At 42.2% G+C, this 26,217-nt stretch overlaps 3 protein-coding genes and 1 long non-coding RNA gene across 6 annotated transcripts; 2 read left to right on the plus strand and 2 right to left on the minus strand.

Moving 5' to 3' along the window:
* Window positions 1-2,259: 2,259 nt before the first annotated feature.
* LOC119211222 (uncharacterized) lies at window positions 2,260-4,694 on the minus strand. 3 transcript variants are annotated; one of them, XM_037461953.2, is made up of 6 exons: window positions 4,639-4,694; window positions 4,239-4,541; window positions 3,811-4,146; window positions 3,578-3,703; window positions 3,432-3,490; window positions 2,260-3,347 (listed from the first exon to the last, which is right to left on the minus strand). In XM_037461953.2, the coding sequence occupies exons 1-6, from the start codon at window positions 4,679-4,681 to the stop codon at window positions 3,006-3,008; spliced, it is 1,209 nt and encodes a 402-aa protein (XP_037317850.2). In that variant the 5' UTR covers window positions 4,682-4,694; the 3' UTR covers window positions 2,260-3,005. The 3 variants fall into 3 exon arrangements, with proteins under 3 accessions (XP_037317850.2, XP_037317849.2, XP_062414495.1); XM_037461952.2 differs by having other exon boundaries at window positions 3,811-4,149; XM_062558511.1 differs by lacking the exon at window positions 2,260-3,347 and having other exon boundaries at window positions 3,361-3,703; window positions 3,811-4,149.
* A 7,484-nt stretch (window positions 4,695-12,178) lies between these two features.
* On the plus strand, window positions 12,179-13,330 carry LOC119211627 (uncharacterized). The gene is made up of 3 exons (XR_009942629.1): window positions 12,179-12,283; window positions 12,635-12,699; window positions 12,932-13,330. It is a non-coding gene; the product is annotated as an uncharacterized LOC119211627 (long non-coding RNA).
* Window positions 13,331-17,705: 4,375 nt separating this feature from the next.
* LOC134107114 (uncharacterized) lies at window positions 17,706-19,496 on the minus strand. Its single transcript, XM_062558512.1, has 6 exons — window positions 19,450-19,496; window positions 18,979-19,317; window positions 18,547-18,882; window positions 18,182-18,301; window positions 18,061-18,104; window positions 17,706-17,977 (listed from the first exon to the last, which is right to left on the minus strand). The coding sequence occupies exons 1-6, from the start codon at window positions 19,490-19,492 to the stop codon at window positions 17,849-17,851; spliced, it is 1,011 nt and encodes a 336-aa protein (XP_062414496.1). The 5' UTR covers window positions 19,493-19,496; the 3' UTR covers window positions 17,706-17,848.
* A 2,815-nt stretch (window positions 19,497-22,311) lies between these two features.
* LOC134107133 (signal-regulatory protein beta-2-like) lies at window positions 22,312-25,968 on the plus strand. Its single transcript, XM_062558565.1, has 7 exons — window positions 22,312-22,371; window positions 22,469-22,792; window positions 22,929-23,282; window positions 23,398-23,514; window positions 23,596-23,642; window positions 23,732-23,855; window positions 25,880-25,968. Exons 1-7 carry the CDS (start codon window positions 22,332-22,334, stop codon window positions 25,966-25,968), a joined length of 1,095 nt encoding a protein of 364 aa, XP_062414549.1. The 5' UTR covers window positions 22,312-22,331.
* The last annotated feature ends 249 nt before the right edge of the window (window positions 25,969-26,217 follow it).

Below are 26,217 nucleotides of genomic sequence, written 5' to 3' on the forward strand. Positions count from 1 at the left end.
GAGAATATAAAAGAGCAGAAATCTAGTGCTAGATGCTGCAAAAGGACACTTATTTTTAAATAACGGTGAAATTCACTCAGTTGTAAAAGAAGTTCACTTCAGTTCAGCCTGTTCAAAAATACCAGGAGAAAATATATGACTTTTGATCCCCAGAAATCCAATTTAATTTTAAGTTAATTATCATCTTAGTATTAAACCTGTGAACTTCAGTAGGGACCAAAACTATAATATTTGTTTTGCTTCATTAAAAAAATAACTCAAAAGTCAAAACTTGCAACAAAAATAAAAAAAAGGTTGTTCACATTTGAGTGTGTTCACCTGTTTGTCGTGTTAGTTACATCACTGTCCTTTATAAAAGCACAAGAGGTACACAAGTACACAAATGATTTTAAAGGATTTGGGTTTTACCTTTGTCGGTTTAGGTCTCATTTTCCCTGGAGAGTTTGTCAAACTGAGAGAAGCGTCCAAAGAGCTGTAATCCTGCGTGGAAGCAACACAACTGAGGCATTTCCATCACTAGCATCTGCCAGAGCTGATGCATGTCAAACATGAAGCTCTTCTTTTACACGTGACACATGCAGAACCATCACTGCAGTTCTGTCCAAACCCAGCAGAGGGCAGCGAATCTCTAAAGAATATACCGTAAATCCTCAAATAAAGACCGGGATTTAATTAGAGACAGGGCTTCAAATAGTAGCTGGGGGGGGAAGGGGGGGGGGGGGTCGATACGGACAAATAAAGGCCGGGGTTAAAAAAAAATGTAAAAGTAATATTTAATAAATACATGTTCTCCTTATGTTTAATGTTATTGGCTAATTTCATGGACTGTTGGCAATAAAAAAAACACATTTTACCACAGAGGCCTACTAGGCAAATTTGATATTGTTCATGAAGGCGCGTCTCATCCATTGCTTCAAAGCGGGACAGCCATGCGCCGCTGGTAGGGATGCGCTGGCGCAGCTCCGCCAGCGGGGGGGAGGAGAACCGCACGCAAGTAGCCCAGGATGAGGAGAACGACGAGGAGGAGCTGCTTAATAATCAACTTGTTGTTCTCGATGATGAGGATGGGGAAGAGGATGTTGAGGGGGACGCCGAATAGCTGTACAAATGTTGCCTCATTACCGGTGAGCTGAGTATTATGTTTAGATGTAGGCCTATTTTGCAAGGTCCATTTAGTTCGGAGTTTGTTTGCTCCATTTGACCGTAGATTAATGGCTGTGCCCATTCAGATGTTGCTGATGATTTTGGTAGTTGCGTAACATGACAGACCCAGTCTAAGTCCTGGCCATTTGGTTTAATTTTGGTTGTCTCCTGTTCGTTCTGTGATTGCTGTGCTTTGACAGGACCAGATATTTATTGTTACGTTGACACTGCAAATAAAGCGCTATACACGATAAACTTTTTTCTTGGCCGAGTGAAATTTTTGACTTGCTTGATTGTAATTGAGAACATTGGAAAATATCTGCATGTAAATAAAAGCCCCCGCCACTATTTGAGGATTAACGGTAGTCCAGTTACTAGACTACATGGTACTCTAGTGCCTATGTAACCTTTCAAAGGCGCATTCAAAGGTGTCTGTAAATTACAGCACCATAAAACTAACCAGGGTTACACCTACACATATACTTGCAGTTTAAAAACCACTTGAAGCCATGAAGTAAATAGATCAGTAGGAAAGATTCTGTTGTAACCATGACTAAACATACAAATAGCATCTAGACCTACATCATCAGGGGGCCAAACTGCAGGGTTGATGGACTGTTAAGAAAATCAGTATTGATAAAAGGGTTAATTAAACCTAGCCATCATCATTGAAATCCAGCACAGCCACATCGTTGCCCAAGGAGGAGACCGGGCCTGGACCAGATCCCGATGACAGGAGCATGTTCCCTCGGACAGGGGTGTATGAGTAGAAAGCATTTGGAATGCACTGAAGTAAAGTGTGTGTACTTGAATGCATCATGTTAACCATACAGCCCAGATTGCAGTAGTCTACAGTGAATTAAAAGGTGTGTGGTTTGAGTGACGGTTGATCAAAGAATGATTCCACAATAACCACATCATAGTGAATCAGCTCTTTTTTGGGGAAGGAACAGCAATTCATTCGTGCATTATTTACTTAAGATTACTTTATTATTGACTACTTACTTTCCTTATCCATGGAATTTGAGAATTAAACAACTAAATGCACTAAAGGAAACTAAAGGCATGTTATCCTGCATATTAGACAGAAAAATCCCAGGCAATGTCTCTGCAGTGAAGAAAATAAAACATTAAAATCAACCAATCAATCAATCAATTCATTAAAACAATAGCTCAGCCAAATACTTCATGTATTGAAAGAAGATACAGATTTCCATTGATTCACCAGGTGACACCAGAGTTTTTGCTAACAGAAGATAAGGCAGATCAGATGTGCAGCTTACAGCAGTCATCGTTACTACAATTCCCCCTCAAAGTGCTAGTAGCATTGTAAGAAGCAGTTGTAGCATTTTGGTGGCATTACAAATTAAATGATAGGCGTTTTTAGTCTGGAGAGAAACCTCTCAGGTGAGTCGCTGGGCTTAAATTCATGACGCATATCCAAACAGCGTCTGTGTCAACGAGCCGCACCACACAAGGTTTCCATTGCAGTCGTTGGAGGATGTGGTTTCATTAGATGCAGAATTAGCTCTTTCAGTCGTGCAGGCGTACACCGGGTGGTTCTGTCTTTCCTTTTTGGTCTCAACAAACAAAGAACAAGAAAAATATAAAAAATAAAACAAGGACAACAAAAAATTTAGAACAGATATATAAGATATAACGACTATGTAAAAAAGTATACACCTGTGCAATGACTACCGGAGGATTGAGGCAGAGGATGGTGGTTAAGTAGAGGAGGAGCCGCTCTGCGTCTTTGTGACAGCTATGTCTTTTCCTCCACTCAATCCTCAGCTTTTTTGTCTGATGAATGTTAAATTGAATCTTATATTCATAGTATTCCTTTTAGAAACTATTAAATGAATTCATGAGCATGATGATGTATGTTTGAATCTGCTTGTGTCTACAACAGTGATGTAAAATTCCTTTTGAGTGACTCTTGATTTGATATTAGACTGTGGATCCAATGTTGGACTGTTGATCTGAGGTTGGACTGTTGATTCGATGTCAGACTGTTGATCTGCTGTTAGACTGTTGATCCGATATTGGACTGCTGATCCGATGTTGGACTGTTGATCTGACCCCTGGACCCTGACATCTGCGTAGATACTTTCACCCTCCTCTGTTGTGGAATTCATTGATCCTCCCATTTTAGGTCTCCTACCATAAAAAGTCGGTGCAGAATAAACCAATAAATCCTCCTCAGTCTGAAAGAAAATATACGGAGAAATTATTTGAGATTTCAACATTAATAAAATGAGCTGACAGCTGATAGCGATATCTCTTCCTACCTGCTGACTGTGCCGATGACCAGGGGCTGTCTCAACTTTGGATTTCAGAAAAACAGCAGCTGTATTGTCAAATAAACACCAGCATTAATGTGAGTCCAGTTCTACCAAATACTGTTTGATAGCTCAACGTATGATGCTTTCCTTACCGTTACAAACACCACACAATTCTTTCTTGAGTTTCTTGATTGAATAACTAAGAATGGCAATAACAATCAGACTTGTGGCCAAAGCAGCACATAGCAAAGGGGCAATGATGTCTTTTTGCAAATTGTCTGCGAAAACAAGCAAATAATAAAAGTAAAGCGGCTTTGTGATTCATTTACTTGACTCAACTAATGAATCACATGAATTAATTCCTCCATAAATGTGATGTGGTCACCTTCAGTTCCTTGCTGTGTTTCATTTCTAGTAAATCTCTCCTCACATGCTTTCACAGCACAGTACTGGTATCCATCATCCGAGGAGCCGACCTTAATGAAGAAGCTGTAGACACGTTCCTCTGTTGGCGGTTCCTCTGCGTTCCCCTCATGTTCTTCAACACTGTTTCCATTAAACGGTGGCTCATATTGATGTGGCGTCGCTCTCGCACAGCACACCCTGTGTTCTCCTGGACATGTCTTCACCTCAGAGTCCCGGGGGACCGGACACTTCTCCTCCGTCACTGCGTCTCCTGGACGGACCGGATCAGATGGAGCGACTGCACTGGAATCAGGTTCTACTAAAAGAAGTCGAGAACAGGATTCATTTCATGTTTAAGTGTTGACATTTATTAAAACAAGTTGTAGTTACATTATGTTATGTACTTACCTCCAACCCTCAGGTCTGTTGCTTTCAAAAAAGTTAAGCCTTTTTGGAAGGTTTTAAAACAGTAGTAAACTGCAGCATCTCTCAGACTTGCTTTGTCAATATGCAGATCCAATGTTCCAGGCTGTTGAGTGGCTGTAATGTGACCATTATTCTTGAAGCTATTTGACTTCATTAAGTATTCAGGAACGTTTCCAGGAACAAGTCTGATCCAAAACACGCTCCCTGAGGACTCTCGGGCACAACTCAGTTTCACATCACTTCCAACAGCAACAGTCCTCGTCTCTATCATCTGATCCGAGCATCCTGACATTGAAGAGTCAAACAATTCTTTACTTACTTCAACACTGTAAAAACATGAGTACACTTGTAGAGTAGATGTGACATTTCTACAAGTACTTACGCCCTGCTGTGAGCATCAGAGTGAAATAAACCACCATCCTCATCCTGATATTCCACTTGAGACTGAACTCAGACTGATCACCACATGTTTAACCCGATGTCCTCGTATCTAGTGGGAGGTGACGGTTTCAGAGCGGTGATGTTTGGCTCTCCTACAGAGGAAATCAAGTCTTTCCAAACACATGTCTCTTGTGTCATGGGGGGTTTCTTTGACTGATGCAGAAAGGAAACACAACAGATGATTCACAGTTCAGTTTAAAATTATTTCTCGCAGGGTGGTTACGATTTCATTTTGGTTATTTGACCAGAACATCTGGAGTTTAGGTTAAGAAGCGGTTGTGCTGATGGAAAACAGGTCTGATGTATTTTCCCCACTAGAACCAGTTCCCACTGATAATGCTGACCAGTGGCTGACCACTTGTTCAGTGGGTCACAAGTAACATAACAACTCAGAAAGCAGAGCAGAGACATTTACAATGTAAACCAGGGAGAAAACTACAGGTGGAAGACTTCTCAATAAGAGACTGACGCATTGTGGTCTGCGGCCTTCATCAAACTGAACGTGACGACACGAGCCAAAACACGTCAGAAGATTTTCTTAATAAAAGGTGTTACTGGACGTCACACTACAATTAATTCAGTGATTTGCAGACACAATAATGGGCCAACACACACATATGACACATTCCAATACACAATACAATACTCAGACAATACAATACTCATACAGTGCACATCCTCAGATAAATGTACTGTAAAGACAACTTTCAAATAAAGGACTCCAAACAGAAGACCCTCAGTGATTATCTTCATGTACTTTGAGCGATGTTTAGTACCACCTGCTTGCACTTTATCTTTGTTTTTAATTTGATATTTATAGTTATTTCTTAACCAACCCATAGCTTTAGCTTACTAACCCATAGCATATATTTCACTAATTTTATTATATTTTTATCTTATCCCTGCACAATGTTTGTTGTCCATTGTCGTACTGTCTTCCGTCATACAGAGCCCACAGAAGGGGGGAGGGGGTATTCTTCTCAGTGTTGTTCTCACTGTAAGACCCCCCCCCCCCCCCCCCCCCCATCAAAGACAAATTCCCACTCTTTGTATTGTGTCCTGATTGGCCGGGTGCTGCTCTCCCTCTTTGCATCATTCAGTGAGCAGAACACATCAAAACACACATCATATGCTCATCACTGCGTATCGGCCACATATAACAGGCTCTGGACTCTGGAAACCTGCTACTCCGACCCGGAGGCCTTGGCAGCAGCGTGGATGCGCTCCCTCTGCGCTCCCTCTGCGCGCCTCCTTCCACCAGACTTCATCACGGTGAAGACGGCAGTAGATTCCTTTGAACATTCCTTTGAACAAACACAGTGCAAATCACTTAAAGGACTGAATGCACTTCCTCTTGTATTTAGGCAATGTTTTGGGGTTCATGAATTATCATCAATCTCAACATCAACAGCTCAAGTAAAACTCCTTTGTGTTTGCTGCACTTTGTGAACTGCATAGACCCCCCCCCCCATCACTAAGACTAAATGCTGAGAAACACAACAAGTAAATCACACCTTATTTTCACACCCAAACCACAACCACACTCAACTTTCCATGCGTCATTTGTTTGTCAGTGGCGTTAAAAACCCTTAATCTAAACACACACACACACACGACAAAGGAAATCTCAGCCACGATCAGTATAGTTAGGCTGTTTACCACGCTGGATCACTGTTACACCACACATGCCCAAAACCCGCTTTAAAAAAAATGATGGGGAAGGGTATTCATTTGGAACCCCCCAATGTCTAAACCATGGTTAAGCCCTTGCAGTCACACACAAGAAAGGTCAATGTTATAGTTTATTTAGCAGGAACATGCACATTACAGGTTAGAGACAAAATATTAGTTGTCATTACGAGTTGTGCACAGTACGTCCCTCCTTTAAAGCATGTATGATGTATAACGTGTAACGGGACAACTACCCAATGGAATGGAGCCACAGATGTTTGTGGGCTCTTTGCAGGGAGGAACAATGCCTCAGAGCTGTGGGGGCTGATTGTCCCCACTGACCAACCCTCAAAGCTCACAACTATTCTACAGGATGTGTAGAGAGGGAGGAGCTACACAGAGCCCCAGCAGGAAAACTGGGTTCTTTTACAGTAGAGAAACTGTCCATCCTTCATGTTTCTAATGCAGCGTCTACAACTATGTGCATGAGTCATCTTAACATGTCACACATGCATGTTTGCTGGTTTTGTCCTCCAGTCTGTCACTGCACCATTAAACACGGCTGTGAAGGTACAAAGAGTGTTCAATGTGATGAACATCACAAAGGCAAACAGCCACAAGATGTCTCCTCTATGTCTTCTCTATGTCTCTTCTGTGTCTCCTAGATAAATCCTATTTGTCTCCTATAGGTCTCCTCTATGTCTTCTCTGTCTCCTCTATGTCTCCTCTATGCCACCTCTATGTCTCTTCTGTGTCTCCTCTATGTCTTCTCTGTGTCACCTAGATGTCTCCTGTATCACTCCTGCAAATGACCAAATGCTTCTTTTCTGCACCCACATCAAACAGATCATTACATTCCTGTTTAAGAAGCCGTGAAATAACATTTTCATATGAATCACATTCAAAAAGTTACTGTTTGTTGAATCACTGCCCTTTGACTTAGATGTGACGACGCAGAAGGAGAGAGATCAAATGTCACAAGTTATGACGTCTATTCTTATGGAGCCTGCAGGGAGGCTGGAATGTGAAGAATGTTCGGTTCAGACAGAATCCAGACACACGCACCACAAACCCTGCAGACCGAGGGAATGTTGCCGCTTTTATTTTGAAATTTTATTTTCGGACACTCAGGTGGCGGCACGGATCTCTGCCTGTCTGACTGACATCTCTCAGTGGATGTCTGCTCACCATCAAAACCATATGTGATCTGGCCGACTTGAGATCAAAGTGGGCAGTATCTGGCCCACTCAGAGAAGTCGTTATCAAATTAGATCACATACGTACATTTTTCAAATATACAATGTAACTGATTCAAACAAAATTAATTAATGCAGTAAAAGTTTTATAACAGACAGAACATGAGTCCTAATAGAATTTTGGATCCCCAACGTGCTTTTGAGCGGCGTCTCTGGCTGGTGGCAGTGAGTTTGTCCACAGCAACACGCCGAGTCCTTCTGAATGACGTGAAAACAACAAACGAAACCACACGCAGACGCTCCACAGACACAAGCTGGGGGGGCTGATCCTCCACCCACTGACCTGTTTACTCAGAATAGACCCGACTGTGGGCTTGAAGCGTGAGGGTAGAGATGTAGGAAATAATTTATCATCTTTAAATTATGAGATCGATTGATTATTGCAATAACTAATGTAACAGTCACTCATTAGTTTTTTTACAATAACTTTGATACCATTTTCAGAACCTTGAGGTAATTTCTCAAAACTCTAGATACAAAACGCACAACATTCTTCACTTCTCTCAAGCTCTCAAATGTTCAAAACATAGCACAATTATATCTTTAAAGAAACCTTTCACTTACAGGTTCATTGGTTCAAACTAAGATTTATCATGAAATCCCTCCTATTTTATCGTGGAATCTGGCCTCCCTTCCCCCGGATCGCCACATTTGTTGGAGAATGCAGAGAGGCCTACAGAAGCCAGTAAAGCGCTCACCAAGCAGACTGGTGAAGACGACATTGAGGCCTACCTACAGGTTTTCAAGTGAACTGCAGAGAGGGAGCATTGGCCTAAAGCGGAGTAGGCAGGTATACTAGCCCCTTTTTTCATTCTGCCGGGACCTTTCCCCCACTGATGTAAACAAGTATGGGGCATTGAAAGCAGCTCATTATAGTCACAAAGGTTCCACTCATGGACCTATGATGCTACTCCCCCAACCCTTATGCGCCTGACGCTCAGTTGGTTAACCTCAGTGGAGGGGCCTCCTGCCCTGGACAGAGTCTCTGTCAGGTGTGGTTCGCTGATGCAGGTGAAGGCAGGCAGACAGGACTCAAACGGGCGTCTTGGGGCCGGGACGGGCGGAGACGGGGGTCTTGGGGCCGGTTCGGGCGGAGACGGGGGTCTTGGGGCCGGTTCGGGCGGAGATGGGCGTCGTTGACGGCGTCGCTTCCGCCGAACGCGGAGGTCCAGGGCGTGGGTGTCGTACGTTGCCTGGAGGTGGGCGGCCAGCTACAGTACCTGCTCCCAGTGTGCGCTGAGGACTTCCCAAAACAGGTCTTTAAAGTCGAACCCTGCTGAGTCCTTCGGTGGTCGCATCATTCTGTCAGGTGGGGTGCTGGTGCAGGTTGCAGCGAGGACTCAAACACAGGATTTCTCGAACAGAGTGCTCTTTAATCAAACACAAAACCAAAGAACGTGCACCAACGACGAGTGACAATAGACAATGACGCGACAAGGGACAACAGGCACACGGGGCTTAAATACACAAGGGAGGTGCAGGTGATTGGACACAGGTGGAAGCAATCAGGCAATCACGGGACAGGACAGGAAGTGAAGCTCACCCAGAGACACGAGAGACAAGAAAACTACAAAATAAGACAGGAAGAGGACCCAAACCGTGACAGTCTCCTGACAGAGTACCAGGAGATCCCAAACAACACGCCCCTCAAAGCTGCCCAGGGACAGTCAACGCTCTGGTGCCCCTGCTGGAAAACCACCAGGTCACAGTGGAGTTGATGCAGAGAAGTAGGCAGGAGCCCCTACGACCCAGCCACTCTGACCCCAGGAGAGACGGGCTGAGGCTAAGCAAGGGTAATATGGAGACACTGCGCCTCATTCCCCAAGGGGTACAGCCCAGACCCCTGGTGAATCTGGACCGGCGGTCACCCTCCTACGACCGGGATGGACCACTGGCCCCAGAGGATCCCCTAATCCCAGTCTCCTCTGTCAATGTGGATTCAGGAGATTATCCCACAACCCACATTTAGGTCCAGACCACTAGGGGCACTTTTGAGGTGATTTGGTGGATTGGTGGAAAATCTGCTGGTGCCAGTGCTGATATTTTGGCTATAAGGCTATGGGCTAGTGGGATATCTCACTCCTTTCGTTTCCTGGGCACCATCATTAACCAGGAACTCAAGTGGGAGCTGAACATCAGCAACTCTATCTGTCGTTTCCTGTGTTTTAGCCAATCATTTCACTGCAAACATTGACCCTGTGACTCCATCTGCAGTGTGACATCAGTACAGAAGGTTAAACCCATCAACAAAAAAAAAAACTAAACGAGAGTCTGCAGACTCAACATGCATCGCTAATGTGACACTTCTCATCTCTTCTTTCGTCTGGCGTATTTCTGGTGTTTATGATTATGGTGTTATGTAACAATGTTTGTGTATAAAGGTTTAGATTCATCGCAACTAACCTCTATGACCTGTAATGTGTATGTTCCTGTTAAATAAACCCTGTCTTTTTTCCGTGACTCATCTTCATGTACCTCCCCCTGCTGTGTGATTACAAGCTCCTCCCAACCCTGTCTCGTTGCTTGCCCTGTCTTGTGTATTTAGTCTGTGTAAATCCCTTGTTATGTGATAAATTGTCTCTGTGTCTGTACCAGTGAGCTTACAAGCGATTTCCTAGTATGTTTTTGCCCTGTCTTCACCAGTTTCCGTGAGTTTTTGGTGATGATTTGGATACCGTTGCCTGTCTGACTGGTCTATCAGTCATCTAATATGTAATACACTCGAATCAAAAACACACACACATGAGACATCCTCTGTCCCAAAACTCATATTCAGCACCAACAAAACCCTTTCACCAAAAACCTTCAATGGGGAAAAAACAGTTACTGCAAAGAAGCTTCAGGAAGGACCTGAAGGTTCTCCAGGGTGGACAAAGTAAAGTAAATTGCGTGTGTGGAATTCTGAATGACTTGCTCGGTATACAATGTGTTGTGATTCATATTACAGATATGAATACAACACATTTTTTCATATTAACAATTATTGGTTAAATAATTAACAAATTGCTAATTCCAAATGTAAAGGTCCAATCAGATGCAAATGATTACATTAAAGTCCTTCTTAGAATTTTAGATTGCTTAAAAACTCACAATGAGAAGTTCAGGGTGCCTTAATCTGTGTGCCTTCAGGGTTTTAATAAAGTCACAAACCATGATGAGATGCCTTAGTTGTTGCGTTAATGAACATATTACTTTACATTTACTCTTTTTATTCAAAGATTCATGATAATGTATGTACTTTTACCATGAGGAAGAAAAGAAGAATAAAAAATATATGTATACATGCGCAGCGAAGAATTGTTTGATCATAGATTCTCTAAATAGAAGAGGAAGTGCATTTAGTCCTTTTCAGCCAATCAGGATGGTTTCTATTTGATGACCTTGTGACCAAACCTTTAAGTAGGAAGAATTCAGTTGTGCAAGAGAAGAGGGGGCTTCACCACCATGATGAGAGGACTGGCTCTTTTGGTTCTTCTAACAACACTGTGTGAGTGACACTTTAAACGTGGTTATTGTTTGTATTAAACTATGTTGTTCTATAAAGATAAGTCAAATTAATACTTTTCACCTTCTTTGTCTCATGTGATTCATTTCATTTTGTGTCTTTTCTTTTCTTCAGACCCGATTGAAGCTGCAGAGGTTCCTGGACAGGTCTCTTTGACTGTGGCTGAACTTGGTGGAAATGTTACGTTTCAGTGTCCATTTTCTGAGATAGAAAATCATTATATAAACTGGTACAAGCAGCCTCGTGGATGTACGATCCAAACTGTTGCTACAATAACTTTCACAAATCAAAAATTTAGTCCACAATTTAACAACTCACGTTTCAGAGTCACAGCAGGAGAGACTCAGCATTCTTTGACCATCATGAATATCAGCAAAGAGGACGAAGCAACATACTTCTGTTTCTCTGGATCATTGTATGCACCACGTTTTGTCGATGGCACCTTCTTGGCCGTGAAAGGTCAAATATTTTCAACTTGCAGTGTTGGCGCCACATTTGATGTGAGACAAATTCTTGAGGTTTGAATTCCTTTGGATGTTTCCCTGAATCTTGCAGATGGAGGTCTGCAGAAATCCTTCCACTGTGCCGTGGCCTCATGTGGAGAGATCCTGTTTGGTGGAGGAACCAGAACGAGTACGTTTTAAAGTCTCTCATCTTAAGTAGGAATTATTCAGTATGTTTTAAACTTCAAAGATAGTGAGATTTGAATCAGTACTATAATCATTAAATCCATTAAAAACGTTGAATGTTCATATTTTCTTTTCTAAAAATGTATACAGCATCCTGATGTTGCGTAAACTTGCAGCTGGATGAAAGATTTTATGTTTGCCTTTTACATTTTGTTCTGTATTTGTTGTGTGTGATGAATGTGGTACGAGGAAATACAATTATTTTAACTTCATTCTACATTAAATGGAAAGTTTTGACTTATATGACACATTCTGCTTGTTTAAAGCCTCCTAAATCCGCCAAGTTATGCGTTTGTCTACATGTGAAAACCCAAAGCAATGAGGGACTAAGGGTCTATTTTGACATTTCTCTCATTCCAGTTTCAAACCTGAAAGCTGTTGTCATAGTTCTTGGCGTCCTGTTGGCTTGCTGTGTGACTGTGATCATCTTCCTTATTTTCTACATGAATCAAAGGAGAGTTAAAGGTAAACCCGTTAAACACAGACTAAATGAATTACCGTGCATGCTTATGTACATATGCAATTTGACTTTGGTTACATGTGTTCTCAATTAAAAACAATGTATATATAATAAAAAGGATTAACCAAAATACATTATGAAAAGGAACTATATATATTAATAAGGTATTTAACAACTCTACAACGCATATATGCAAAAAAAAATGTCAATCAGATAAATAACAACATAATGGTACTAAAGAACTGAATGCCTTGGTCGAGTCAATGTGTAACTGTAAAGTGACTGAAAATGAGTTTGATTAAAACAACGATCACAATAAATGAATCCCTTTCTGAAGGCTTTTCTTTAATCAACAGAAGCAACAAGTGTCGCCTGTAATCCTGCACAAACCCAGTGGACAGCAGATCAATCAGCTAATCAGGTGAATATGTTCATAACCTTCATGCTCAGCACCAGAGTCCAAGACTCAGAACATTAATCAAACTCCTTGTTTACACAGAAAATTATTTAATCCAAAAATACTACTATATAGTTAATCATAACCTGTATATATGCAGCTAATGATAACCTGTTAATTCTAGACTTTACTGTGATAAACTGTTCTTTGTATCAATCCTTAAAAGTGTGTCATTAATGGATGTTTTTATTTGCAGGACGGAGACGGAGAAGTCAGTAATTATGCGGCAGTGAATCTTTCCACAAGACAAGTGAACAGAGTGAAGAAAAGAGAGCCTTCACAGGACTGTGTGTACTCCGCTGTGCGAGTGAACCACAACACACAACTCCACCTGTAGAGCAGCTTTGAATGTTTAAAACTAATGATGTGAACTTCATACTGTCATTTGAAATTAAACCCTGTTGGTCAAGTTCTACTTGTGACACATGTTAACGCGCTGGAACGTGACTGGTTTTACAAGTTTTACAAATGCATTGAACACGACAGAGAAAAGGGTTATTTCCTTCTCAAGCAGTTTCTAAATTGCTGCTTTTATTGCCATTATTGTATTTTATTAAGTTGTCCAAATTTTAATTCTACTTTTTTACATCTACGTTGCTTTTTAAATGTTTCATCTGGATTTTTTAAATGATGGTTGGTGGTGCACTTCAATTTCAAGGGAATTAAAGGAATGAATACATTTGTATTGATTGCACTACTTTCTTTAACCTGCCTTTTCTAGAGTCTGTTAGATGAATTAAAACATACATTGTTTTAAAATGTTTTTTACCAAAAAGAAAGGAGATTTCCTTCTTTCTTTTAGAGCATTTCATAATGACTGTAACATATAGTTAAATGTTCATCCCTTGCTTTAAATTAATGCCTTAAATGAACAGTAGAAGCCATCAATTTAACAACGTTGTATTGGAAGACTTTACTGGTCGTTATTGGGACTGACCTAATCAGCCAATCAGAGCGCTTGTTGTGGGCGGGCCTGTCACGCATGCACCTGTTGTCTTGAGTTGCTGCAGCAGGTGGGCGAGACGAGGTGGCAATTTCACTATCGATATCTGACGTGATGTGTGCCTCTACTAAGTATGTGTCACCAGGGGGACATTGTGGTTTCTATAAATTATTGGTTATTATATTTTAGCATGGTTTGGTTTTACATTTTAGCATGTTTTGTTTCATCACATTTTAGCATGTTTTGTTTTTATAACATTTTAGCATAATTTGTTTTAACATTTTAGCATGGTTTGTTTATTACATTTTAGCATGTTTTGTTTTATAACATTTTAGCATGGGTTGTTTTATTACATTTTTTACCTATAAACCCAATGTTCGGCAAACTACATGCACCTGGAGGGACTAATCAATTACAGAGCCCTGGCCAACCACATTTCACAAGGAAAGGACCTCCCCTCTCCAATTAACACAGCTGCTATAAAGGACACCAAGCACAGCACGAGAGGGAGAAGAGAGGCCACGGAAAGGAGAAGCCGCAGGACAGCAGAAGCCACAGTGGAGTCGAGCAGTGGAGGACGGCAAGACAGCGGACGAGCAGGCAGGGTGCATACGAGAAGAACGAGACGCACCTCACTGGGCAACCGGAAACTAGACGAAAGGGCCGGTCGGATCAGCAGCAGTGGCTGGTTGAATTTTAAACCTTTTTTTAGCACTTTGTTCCAGCTGGACTTTTAATACAATTGTAGTTATTTATGGGTTTTCAGTTAATAATAAAATCCTCCTTTTAACCACGCTTTTAAGTCTTGTGATCCATGCTGTTCTTCCTCTGATGAACAAGAACCTGTTTTTATGGAGACCTAGACTCTGCAACTAGGTGGCGTTGCTGGTACCTTTTTTATAAATGTATCTTATTTTTTATTAGATTTTAAGTCCCCCGCCTCACAGGGCTGACATATGTCCTGGTGATGCATAGTTATGTGCTATAGGTGCGTATTTATATGTGAAGTAGGTTTAGTAGTGTTTTTAAACCACGTGTGTCCCTTGTCGCGTCAGTACGTTGTACTAGTTTCTCATGCCAGTGAGGTGTTGGTTGCCACGGGTCCTGGTCTGTGTCTCACTTTCTGATACTTAATATAATAAAGTAACAACTGCGTGAACATAAAATGAACATGATACGTTTTCAATGTCCTGTTCACATGTACCAAAAGTGTTCTTTGCTCTGCCATTTTAACAGGTCAGAACACAAAATCTGCACCTGCAGGATACTATCAAACAACCTACAAAGTAACACATGTTAATCAGTTAGGGTTTGGTGGGGGGGTGTAGCTGGGCTCAAGCTGATCGTGACGACACGGACAAAAACACGTCAGAAGTGGTTCTTGATAAAAATGTACAGTGCACATCCTCAGTTAAATGTACTGTAAAGACAACTGTCAAATAAAGGACTCCAAGCAGAAGACCCTCAGTGATTATCTTCATGTACTTTGAGCGATGTTTAGTACCATCTGCTTCTTCTTTGTGCACACAGTGCAGCCTGCAGCGTGCACACAGACCGACACTGACAGACACACACTCACAGTCACCACCGATGACGCATGGAAACGTATCCATCAATGTGATCGGGCTTCAAACCAAGGTGTCAAAACAAAGGGGCTTTTTTGGTTTCTCTTTGTGTTCTATTCTCAGAAAGCTACGGCTGCACTGCTGTTTTTAAATGCAAGTGGTAAAATATATTCGTAATGACTAATAATGAAACAACTTACAGGATGGGTTACGGGTAAAGTCATGTCAGTATTCTGAGGGGGGGGCTGGTTATTTACTGGTCATTCTTTGTCTGTTTGTCAAGAGTTAAAAGTTAAAGCGCTGTTCTTGGTAAACAGGTCTGGGGTCAGCGGGTGTAGAACCAGCCCCCACCAGCCTGTGTGTGGGTTCATCCGTGTGGTTTCGCTTCTTCATCTCACGACATGCAGAGCGCCTCAACAAGGTGCAGTGAGCCCACGGGAGGGAGGGGGGGGGGGGGGGGGGGGGGGTATTCTTCTTCTCAGTGTTGTTCTCCACATAAATAGGGGGTGTAACTTTTATGAAACATTACAACGTAAAGCTCTTTAAGGCTGTATTTCACTTTTATGACGTTGTTTGCCACTTTCCTTTTATTGAGCACAAAGGTCTGGAGAAGATCCTGCAATGATCACCACAAAGCACTAAAACGGGCTGAAACACTTTAAGACAGCGGTTTTCAATAGGTGAGGCGTGCCTCCCCTGGGGGGCGCCAAAGAGCCACAGGGGAGGCTTGACACATAGGGTTGCCAACTCTCCCAACCCCAAATCAAGGACACTTCCCCGGGCTGACGGGGGTGCTAGCGGTTGGCGGCCGGGCTGTGTATCATTTCACAGTGTAAAATGGTTAGGTTTTTTTTCGTTGCAGCGCCAGCCTCACTGCTCATTTTAACAGATAGGACAGCTCTCACCCCACATGCTCCGGGATGATTGGCAATACATGAATAAAATATGTATTAGCTTTAAAATGCATCGTTTCCTAGTCCCAAGTCAACAGAAGGCAGCATTAAGGGAGGAGACAGCAGAAAACGTAGGAAATATGATCCTGAGTACTTAAAGTTAGGTTTCACCTGGTCGGGGTCCGAGGCTGCTCCTCTGCCAGTGTGTGGTCTGCAAGGAGGTGCAGGCAAATGATAGCATGAGACCATGCAAACTTCGGCGTCACATTGAAACTAAGCACACAAGTTTAGTGAACAAGCCAGTTGAGTTTTTTGAGAGGAAGTGTGATGATTTGCAGTCACAAAAAAAGCATGATCCAGTCGTTTGGCACCAATAACATTAAGGCCACAGAAGCATCTTATCATGTCGCGCTACGTATAGCGAAGGCAGGCAAACCCCATAACATCAGAGAAACATTGCTGCTCCCTGCAGCTAGAGATATGTGTACAGCGATGCTGGGAGAAGCAGCTGCTGCTAAACTTGACGCGATCCCTATCTCTGACAATACCATCCAGCGACGAATATCAGACATGGCTTGTGATGTCAAAGAGCAGGTCCTGGACGCTGTCGGTGAAAGCCCCTTTCACGTCATTCAGCTGGATGAGTCCACTGGCGTCGCACACTGTGCTCAATTGATGGTGTACGTTCGGTTTATCAAAGAACTCAGTGTGCAGGAAGATTTTTTGTTCTGTGTTCCTCTACCCGCCTGCACAACAGCTGATGAACTTTTCAAGGCCTTGAATAACTTTTACCAGGCTAATGGCTTTGACTGGGGCTGGTGTTGTGGGATCTGCACTGATGGGGTTCACCTATGTTCAGTGATGATAAAAGTAGCCTCAATTAGGCTAGCATGAAGTTGCACATTATTTGCTGTTGCAGAGAATTGTTTATGAATGCACTTTTTAAAAAGTTGTAGAAATATAATGTTTTCAAATACAATATTAAAGAAAGATATTTACATTTTATAATTTGTTATTGAAACTTATGGCATTTACTGCAGAGGCATGTGTGGGTTAAGGCAGGCGGACGGGATTTTGGGGAAGGGGGGGCTCGGCTATCCTTACCTACTCTAAGCAGAGGCTCACATTTACCCCATTTGAAAACTCCTGCTTTAAGACACCCCCCATCAGTGGGCCCCAGTCGAATTCCCTCCCTTCGTGTTTTGAAGGCGTGTCCTGATTGGCCGGGTGCTCTCGTGCAGATCTTCAGTGAATTAATGCCTGCTTCTGATTGGAGGAGAGTAATACATGCAGAGTCCAGTAGGGGGCTTCACCTGTGATATGGAACGATAGATAGAACGTCTTAACCCTTCTTTTCTTCCCAACTTTTAAGATAAATGGAGAAACACAATAGAAAGATGACAAACTTTTTGAAAGTTTAGAACCAGAACTTTAATCCAATTTGTTGATTTTGTGAAAACAGCCCTCGAGCTCTAGATGCATTAATCAGAAGCAGAAAACCACTGTGTACAATTAGTTAATTAGTCGGCCACATTTGCCACTCTTTGTATTGTGTCCTGATTGGCTGGGTGCTGCTCTCCCTCTTTGCATCATTCCGTGAGCAGAACACATCAAAACACACATCATATGCTCATCACTGCGTATCGGCCACATATAACAGCCTCTGGACTTCCATCACACGCGGTACCAGCTGATCTCACTGAGGAAACATGCTAATCCGACCCGGAGGCCTTGGCAGCAGCGTGGATGCGCTCCCTCTGCGCTCCCTCTGCGCGCCTCCTTCCACCAGACTTCATCACGGTGAAGACGGCAGTAGAATAAGTCCACGTGTCTTCATTCCTCTGAACAAACGCATTGCAAATCACTTGAATTGATGAATACCAATCAATTTACATCGTATGTTCATCTGATGAATTGATCTTACCTTGAAATTCCCTTTTGCAACGTTTTCTAGCAAAGAAGCAGCCGCTAAACATGAAATATATAATAAACAACTTTGTTAGAGTAATAATGATAACTAATGATTGACAGAAAGCTCCTCTTACCTTCATTATTGCAATAATCACATTTGTTTTTCTTCATGACGTAAATGAGGACGGCTGTAGCATTCAAACTAAGAACCACGACAACACCCAGCGGGAGCAGAAATATGGACCAGAACCCTTCTGGAACAATGCAGAACACAGAATCACATACAACACAATATAATCCAACAAAACAAAACAGGATTTTACACACAAATGCTCAAAATTTATATTTGGTTCATTTCTTTTGAAGGATTAAACCACACGTCTAGTAAATGACAAAACATTGTTGAAACCTGCAGCAATTTATTTCTGTTCCTTCCTATCATTAAAGTTTACAACAAACTGAATAATTCCTACTTAAAATGAGAGACTTTAAAACGTACTTGTGTCCACTCTGGTTCCTCCACCAAACAGGATCTCTCCACATGAGGCCACGGCACAGTGGTAAGTCCCAGCATCAGAGGAGCTCTGGATCCTTTTGGACAGACGGTAGACACAACTTGTGTTCCCCGGTTGTGTATCCTGAGTGTAAATGAAGCCTGGATGGGATCCTCCTGATCCAGATCTGAACCAGAACACGCTGCGTCCATGTGGACACTGGACCCCGTCGTCTTTGTCCCTGGAGACCAGAGAACACTGGAGGGTCACCGAGTCGCCCGGCAGGACGGACTCAGCCTCCGGACTTTGTTCCACGTAGAAGGATTTCTGCAGACCTCCATCTGCAAGATTCAGGGAAACATCCAAAGGAATTCAAACCTCAAGAATTTGTCTCACATCAAATGTGGCGCCAAGACTGCAAGTTGAAAATATTTGACCTTTCACAGCCAAGAAGGTGCCATCACCAAAACGATGTGAAACCCCTGATACATAAAGACAGAAGTATGTTGCTTCGTCCTCTTTGCTGATATTCATGATGGTCAAAGAATTCTCTCCTGCTGTGACTCTGAAACGTTGGTTGTTAAATTGTGGACTAATTGTTTGTTGAGAATAAATTCTTGTTGCAACAGTTTGGATCGTACATCCAAGTCGCTGCTTGAACCAGTAAAATACTTTATTTTCTGTCTCAGAAACTGGACACTGAAACGTAACATTTCCACCAAGTTCAACCACAGTCAAAGAGACCTGTCCAGGAACCTCTGCAGCTCCAATCGGGTCTGAAGAAAAGACACAAAATGAAATTGATCACATGAGACAAAGAAGGTGAAAAAGGTAGTATAATTTTGACTTATCTTAATTGTACAACTTAGTTTAATACAAACAATAACTACGTTTAAAGTGTCACTCACACAGTGTTGTTAGAAGAACCAAAAGAGCCAGTCCTCTCATCATGGTGGTGAAGCCCCCTCTTCTCTTGCACAACTGAATTCTTCCTACTTAAAGGTTTGGTCACAAGGTCATCAAATAGAAACCATCCTGATTGGCTGAAAAGGACTAAATGCACTTCCTCTTCTATTTAGACAACGTTTTGAACCTCATGGTAAGGGTTCATGAATTATCCTGAAACTTTGAATGAAAAGAGTAAAAGTAAAAGTAATATGTTCATTATTACAACAACTCTCAGGATGCTTCTCCTCATGATTTGTAACTTTATAAAACCCTGATAGCACAAAAATTAAGGCATCCTGAGCTTCGCATTGTGAGTATTTAAGTAATATACAATTCTAAGAAGTATTTAAATGTATTATTTTGCATGTGATTTGACCATTTGGATGTCATAATATTGATCAATCGAAACCTATCACTCCAAGCCAGATGTGATTCATTGTTTTAGAATGACTAGTGTTTAAACTGTATGTTGGTTTTTGCTAGATATTAGATTATTAATTGTTGGATTATTATCTGTAATATGAATCATAACACACTGTATTATTAGTGTAAATCATTCAGTATTGCACATGAGACATTTTACTCTGTCCACTCTGGAGAACCTTCAAGTCCTTCCTGAAGCTTCTTCTGGAGTCTGAACTGAACTCTTTCTTCTCCATTTAAGGTTCTTGGTGAAAGGGTTCTGTTGGTGCTGAGTACGAGTTTTGGGGCAGAGGATGTCTCATGTGTTCACATTGAAGGGCTCTGTGTCAACTGTATGATTTTGGACCACATGACACGAGTTGAACATAATGGTTAAGATGCTATGAAATGTGGTGATTTAAGATGTGTTTTGATTAGAGTGGATTTCATATTAGATGATAGTGATGACGTAATGCATGACATCATATGTTCACTTGAAGGAGCTTAAGGCCAACGGTGCAGTCAATGAATGTATTGTAATCTTAAGGGGAATGAAGATTGGTCACCAGGTGGGATGTTACGATGACCAACGTGAGAGGAGCTACGTTTAATTGTGCAGCCAATCACATACATCCGTAAAATGATGGACACTTAAGTTAAGTTTAAAAAAGCTCTCCTGGAGAACATCCAGAAGCCTCCTGAGATTTCCTGAATTTGTGTTTAATTTTAATTTAACTTGAGCCAGTTGATCCTTTTAACCTTTCACCCCTGGCCGGGTGAAGTGAGAAGGGAGCTGAGCGTTGATCTGCTAGTGCACTCCACACGTACCTCAACTTAACTGTAACGTACTCATAGCGTGAACTGATGCTGCAGAAGGAAACATTGTAGAGCTTCATTTACCTCACAGAGAAACTGGTGATGCAGCATTTAACTCTAATAAATACTCCTCCATCCCTCCAAATAAATGAAACCATCAACAGCTCAAGTAAAACTCTCCTTTGTGTCTGATGCACTTTGTGCACTGCATAGACCCCCCCCCCCCCCCATCACTAAGACTAAATGCTGAGAAACACAGTAAGAAAATCATATCTTATTTTCACACCCAAACCACAACCACACTCAACTTTCCATGCGTCATTTGTTTGTCAGTAGCGTTAATAACCCTTCATCTACACACACAGTTTTTTGAGTAGGGACATGCACATTACATTTACATAGACAAACTTCTTTTGTGGACAAATTAACACAAACATTATAAACACCAGAAATAACTTAATGACGAAAGCAAAAAAGAAGAAAAGTAAACTTTCTCCATGTTGTGCAGCATCAGTGATGCATGTTGAGATGAACGTCTGCAGGGTGAGCTGATGTGCAGCACAGTCCACCACAACTTCCTGTGAGTGTAGAGCAACAAACAGCAGGCATTACGAGTTGTGCACAGTACGTCCCTCCTTTAAAGCACGTATGATGTATAACGTGTAACGGGACAACTACCCAATGGAATGGAGCCACAGATGTTTGTGGGCTCTTTTTAGGGAGGAAAAATACCTCAGAGCTGTGGGGGCTGATTGTCCCCACTGACCAACCCTCAAAGCTCACAACTATTCTACAGGATGTGTAGAGAGGGAGGAGCTACACGGAGCCCCAGCAGGAAAACTGGGTTCTTTTACAGTAGAGAAACTGTCCATCCTTCATGTTTCTAATGCAGCGTCTACAACTATGTGCATGAGTCATCTTAACATGTCACACATGCATGTTTGCTGGTTTTGTCCCCCAGTCTGTCACTGCACCATTAAACATGGCTGTGAAGGTACAAAGCGTGTTCAATGTGATGAACATTACGAAGGCAAACAGCCACAAAATGTATCCTCTATGTCTTCTCTATGTCTCCTATATCTCTCCTCTATGTCTCCTACATGTCTTCTCTATCTCTCCTCTATGTCTCCTGTATCATGCCTAATCAGCTGGGTCTTTCAGTTTTAAAATATAAATCCTTCAAACCTTACATGTGTGATCTAAACACCAACAGATAAGTATCTCTAGTTCAGTACGGTACCATTTGAGAAAAGAAGCAAAGGTAGGATCGAGGGCTTCTGGAGCTCGACTAATCAGGATGTCCTAACTTTAATCCCACCTTCATCAGGAGGACAGGGACAATTTATCACGCCCATCAATCATGAAATATGCACCTGCAGTCTAGTTTACAGTTGAAATGAAGTCTCACTTCAGGATCCCATCAAACACGTTGTATTTACTCTGCAGAAACCCACCATGAAACAAACGTGTGCTGCTGGTGTTTCGTATGGATCAGAAAACAATGACAGGCCAATCAGAATGCTCTGAAGCTGATCCCTCCCACCTGCTGTGATCACATTAAGGCACATCATCTTATGAAATGATTTAATTCAACTTTAGTCTCAAGTGGCGGAAGAAGAAAACGATGATGCTCTTTTATTTCCTCCTGGTTCTCAGAGCGGGGCGTAAGTACACGTTGAAACGTTGACCTGTCAAACGTTCATACCTCACAGACCTGATTGTTTGTGTCGTTAATCACTGAACCGTGTTCTCTGATTTCAGGATGCACAGATGATCTGATCTTCGAGACAAAGACTGTTGGACAAAGTGTGACTCTGACTTGTGCTCGCAATGACTCTCTGAACAGGGGAACCTTGTTCTGGATGAGGCTTGTTTCTGGAAACGTACCTGAGTTCTTTAAAGGAACCTTTGCTTTTGACTATGATGGTGACAATACGAATCGTCACATCACTACAAAACAAGAGCCGGGAACATTTCTGCTGCATATTCATCAAGCGACGCAGAGCGACACTGGAGTTTACTGTTGTTTAGAAATAAACACACTCTATGTGAAACTTAAGAAATGGACATTTCTGAGAATTAAAGGTAAATATCATCTTGAAAATAGTTTAAACGGATAAATGCACATACAAGATGGCATATAGTTAATGGGAACGATAAATATATAAATTAACAGTGTTACTTTTCATTAAAGCATATTTATTCCGTCTTTACTTCCCAGGACCAGAAGCCGATGTCTCTGTAATCACTAACAGCGTTCCATCCCATCCGGTCCGTCCAGGAGACTCAGTGACTCTGCAGTGTTCCGTCCTCTCCGTCTCTGAGGAGACGGCATGTCCAGAAGGACAGAAGGTGTTCTGGTTGAAAGCCGGCTCGGATCGATCTCCTCCACATGTGATTTATGTGCATGGAAACAGGGACGGATGTGAGCAGAGTCCTGAGGGTCTCCCTCCACACAGATGTGTCTACAGCTTCTCTAAGAACATCAGCTCCTCTGACGCCGGCACGTATTACTGCGCCGCGGCCACATGTGGACAGATGCTGTTTGGAAACGGCACCAAGGTGGAAACTGAAGGTAACATTTGCCTATAAATTAATAACGATTGTATCACAAAGTGAGTGCACATGATGCCTGACTTGATCGATTTAAATAGTTTGTTCATTATTTACTGATTGTGACATTCTTTCAGCCCCCCTCATGTGGGATTTGGTTCTCATCGTCCTGTCAGCAGCTCTGGCCTTTTCTCTGGTTGTTATCGTCTTCCTGATATTTTTTATCAAGAGGAAAACTTGGGAATGTTGCAACGGTAAAATATGATTCTCACAGTGTCTTTCAAAGGCTTTCCAGAGTCTTTCCTCCTGAAGCTCTATTTATTTTCCTGATACAGATGCAGTTACTCTTCAAACAGCTGGCTTTGACCCCCGAGGTCAGCAGGTGGGTTCACAGAGAAAATGATGGGTGATGTTATTGGTGTTTCAATATTCTGTAAATATGCTGTTTAATGATACTTTCCATCTTCTCAGAGAGATGAAGACCTTCTGACTTATTCTGCACCAACCTTCATCGCCAGGAAAACCGTCCGAGCAGAGAGAGAGAAAACTGCCACAGCAGCAGGGGGGGGGGGGCCGTCTACACTGGAGTCAGGACGTAGCGACATTGTTGTATTATTAGAGCTAAATTCTATTTAGTTGTTGATATTCTGCTTCAAATCTAACAACAAGTTTGATAGAAATAACACGAGGAGGCTCAAACCAAATAATACTTTTATACTGCTGAATTGTTCTCGTTTTAGTCACACTGACCTCTGACCAGTTTTAAACTTTTCATTCAGTTCAGTTCAGTCTTTTCTCTCAGAGAAATGTGCTCCCATTTGCTTGTGGAAAAAAAACTAATTACTGTATAATTCGATTAAGTATGAATAAATTCGTCAAAAACACCTTGTTGGTCTTATTGTGCCGATAAGTTCAGGTGGTAAATCACAACCTTGAGAGCGTAGTAGTTGGTTAGATGTTGCTGGTTGGTGTGCGATTGTCTTGCTTGTAGACACATGCATCGCATCACTCAAAGGGGACCAGCGTGTGCATTGAGGAAGTAGAGAATATGGAGCCTCCTTGGACCCACGAGCCAATCAAAGCAAAAGTAAATATCCATTTTTCAAATATAAAATGTAACTGATTTTAAAAAAATGAATTCATGCATTGAATGGAGTGAAAGGAAAGAATCAAAGTTTCACATGTTTGCATCTGAAAAGTTGACCTTTGTGCTTCTGAGCGGCGTCTCTGGCTGGTGGCAGTGAGCTGCTGTGAGTCTGTCCACAGCAACACGCTGAGGCCTCATGAAGGTGTGACAACAACGAGCAAAACCACACGCAGACGCTCCTCAGACACAAGCTGGAGGGGCTGATCCTCCACCCACTGAGCCCCCCCCCTGTCTACTCAGAATAGACCCGACTGTGGCTTCTGCAGGATGAAGCGTGAGATGTAGGAAATCAATTATCGTCTTCAAATCATTTCTTAAAGCGCTAAAAATATCTGTCATGCCCGTTAAAAGATGCAACCATGTACATGTACACACGTGTGCACGTGGAACCTTGAAATGTTGCACATGTATTGCACAGAGGATGATACCCCCCACACCTCATTGGGAGGACTTCCCTCTAAACCCACTGCTGTGTTATGATATTTGAAATCATAAAGAACACACAGCACTCTTTCCATTTAAAACCCAAAGTGCAAGCTTCCTGAGAGACAGTTAGAGAGAGAGAGAGAAACTACCATTTTAGTTTGAAGTTCAACCACAGCACTTCTAGAGTTTCCATTCCTCATCGGTGTGTCTGTGATGCCGGTGGATTCGTGTCAAAGCCAAACTCAAAGTACATGAGGAGGATTCAATGTTTGACTTCATGTTTGACCCTTCCCTGTGTCCTTATTTGCATACATTTAACTGTCTATGTGCATTATGCGCACAGTGAACCACTGGTTCAACTGCATCGTATATCTTCATTTTTCCACTAAGCCAAACCCTGGTGAGACCAACCGAGGTCCTTTGGCTTGTGTCACCACTGTGTTGGTGCATCTGACACGTTGTCTCATCTATTTTCACCTCTACAGCGTGTGAGTTGAATCAAGGTTTGCTGGGAACGCCCCACTCTAGTTTGGTGCTTCTTTAGGTTAGAAGATTGAGAAATATTTTTTACTGGACTGCATCACAATGTTAGATGTTTCACTGCTGTTGTGAGGCTGTTTTTCCTCTGGTTTACACTAATTAGGTTACAATGTACATTAACTACACACTATTAAGCTTTAAAGGGTTGTATTCACATCTGTTTCTGACTGCCGCTGTGACTTCATGTCACCAACTGGATGTGAAATATCTGAAAAAAACCTCATGACGCACATTTGAACTTTGTAGTCAATCTGGAGTGAGACAGGGAGCCGGTGTAGTGAGTGTAGGATGGGTGTTGTGTGCTCATACCTCGGCAGCGCCGTTTTGGATGGTTGTAGTTTCAGGATGTTCTTGTGATTCCAGTGAAGAGATACAGTAGTCCAGTCTTGAGGAGATAAAGGCATGGAAAGCTTCTCTGCATCTGACATGGTCAAAGTGGGTGGAGTTTGGAGATGTTTTCGAGATGATAGAACGTTTTTCACAGGTATTTGATATGGTCATTAAAGGTCAGGTGAAGGTCAACTCCCAGGTTGGTAACTGTGGAGGACAGGGGTATGACCTGACTGTCAAAGGTGAGATGGGTAATGGAGGATGACTGAACCTGGTGTGGAGAACCAACAAGGAGGGCTTCGGTTTTTAACTGTTTAACTGGAGAAAGTTGTTGCTCATCCATGACTTTATCTCCCCAAGACAAGCGGTGAGACAGGACATGGCTGCAGAGGGGCTCAGGGCGGTCTTGATTTAGAGCTGCGTGTCGTCAGCATAACAGTGAAAGAACATTCCATGTTTGCTGATGACACGACCGAGTGGGAGCATGTAGGTGATGAAGAGGATGGGGCCGAGG

Source organism: Pungitius pungitius, chromosome 2, assembly GCF_949316345.1.
Source record: "Pungitius pungitius chromosome 2, fPunPun2.1, whole genome shotgun sequence".
Classification (NCBI taxonomy): Eukaryota; Metazoa; Chordata; class Actinopteri; order Perciformes; family Gasterosteidae; genus Pungitius; species Pungitius pungitius.

Bases quoted from the DNA above. Each gene is read 5' to 3' on its own strand.
- LOC134107114 (XM_062558512.1), bottom strand. From the start codon at position 19,492: ATGATGAGAGGACTGGCTCTTTTGGTTCTTCTAACAACACTGT. The intron at 18,883-18,978 runs GTCAAATATTTT...TGAATCTTGCAG, and splicing joins CACCTTCTTGGCTGTGAAAG to ATGGAGGTCTGCAGAAATCC. The intron at 18,302-18,546 runs GTACGTTTTAAA...GCATTGTTCCAG, and splicing joins AGGAACCAGAGTGGACACAA to AAGGGTTCTGGTCCATATTT.
- LOC119211222 (XM_037461952.2), bottom strand. From the start codon at position 4,681: ATGAGGATGGTGGTTTATTTCACTCTGATGCTCACAGCAGGGC. The intron at 3,704-3,810 runs GTGACCACATCA...TTGTTTTCGCAG, and splicing joins AACACAGCAAGGAACTGAAG to ACAATTTGCAAAAAGACATC. The intron at 3,491-3,577 runs GTAAGGAAAGCA...TTGACAATACAG, and splicing joins ATTGTGTGGTGTTTGTAACG to CTGCTGTTTTTCTGAAATCC.
- LOC134107133 (XM_062558565.1), top strand. From the start codon at position 22,332: ATGATGCTCTTTTATTTCCTCCTGGTTCTCAGAGCGGGGC. The intron at 23,643-23,731 runs GTGGGTTCACAG...CCATCTTCTCAG, and splicing joins TTGACCCCCGAGGTCAGCAG to AGAGATGAAGACCTTCTGAC. The intron at 23,856-25,879 runs GTAGCGACATTG...TGGTCATTAAAG, and splicing joins GTCTACACTGGAGTCAGGAC to GTCAGGTGAAGGTCAACTCC.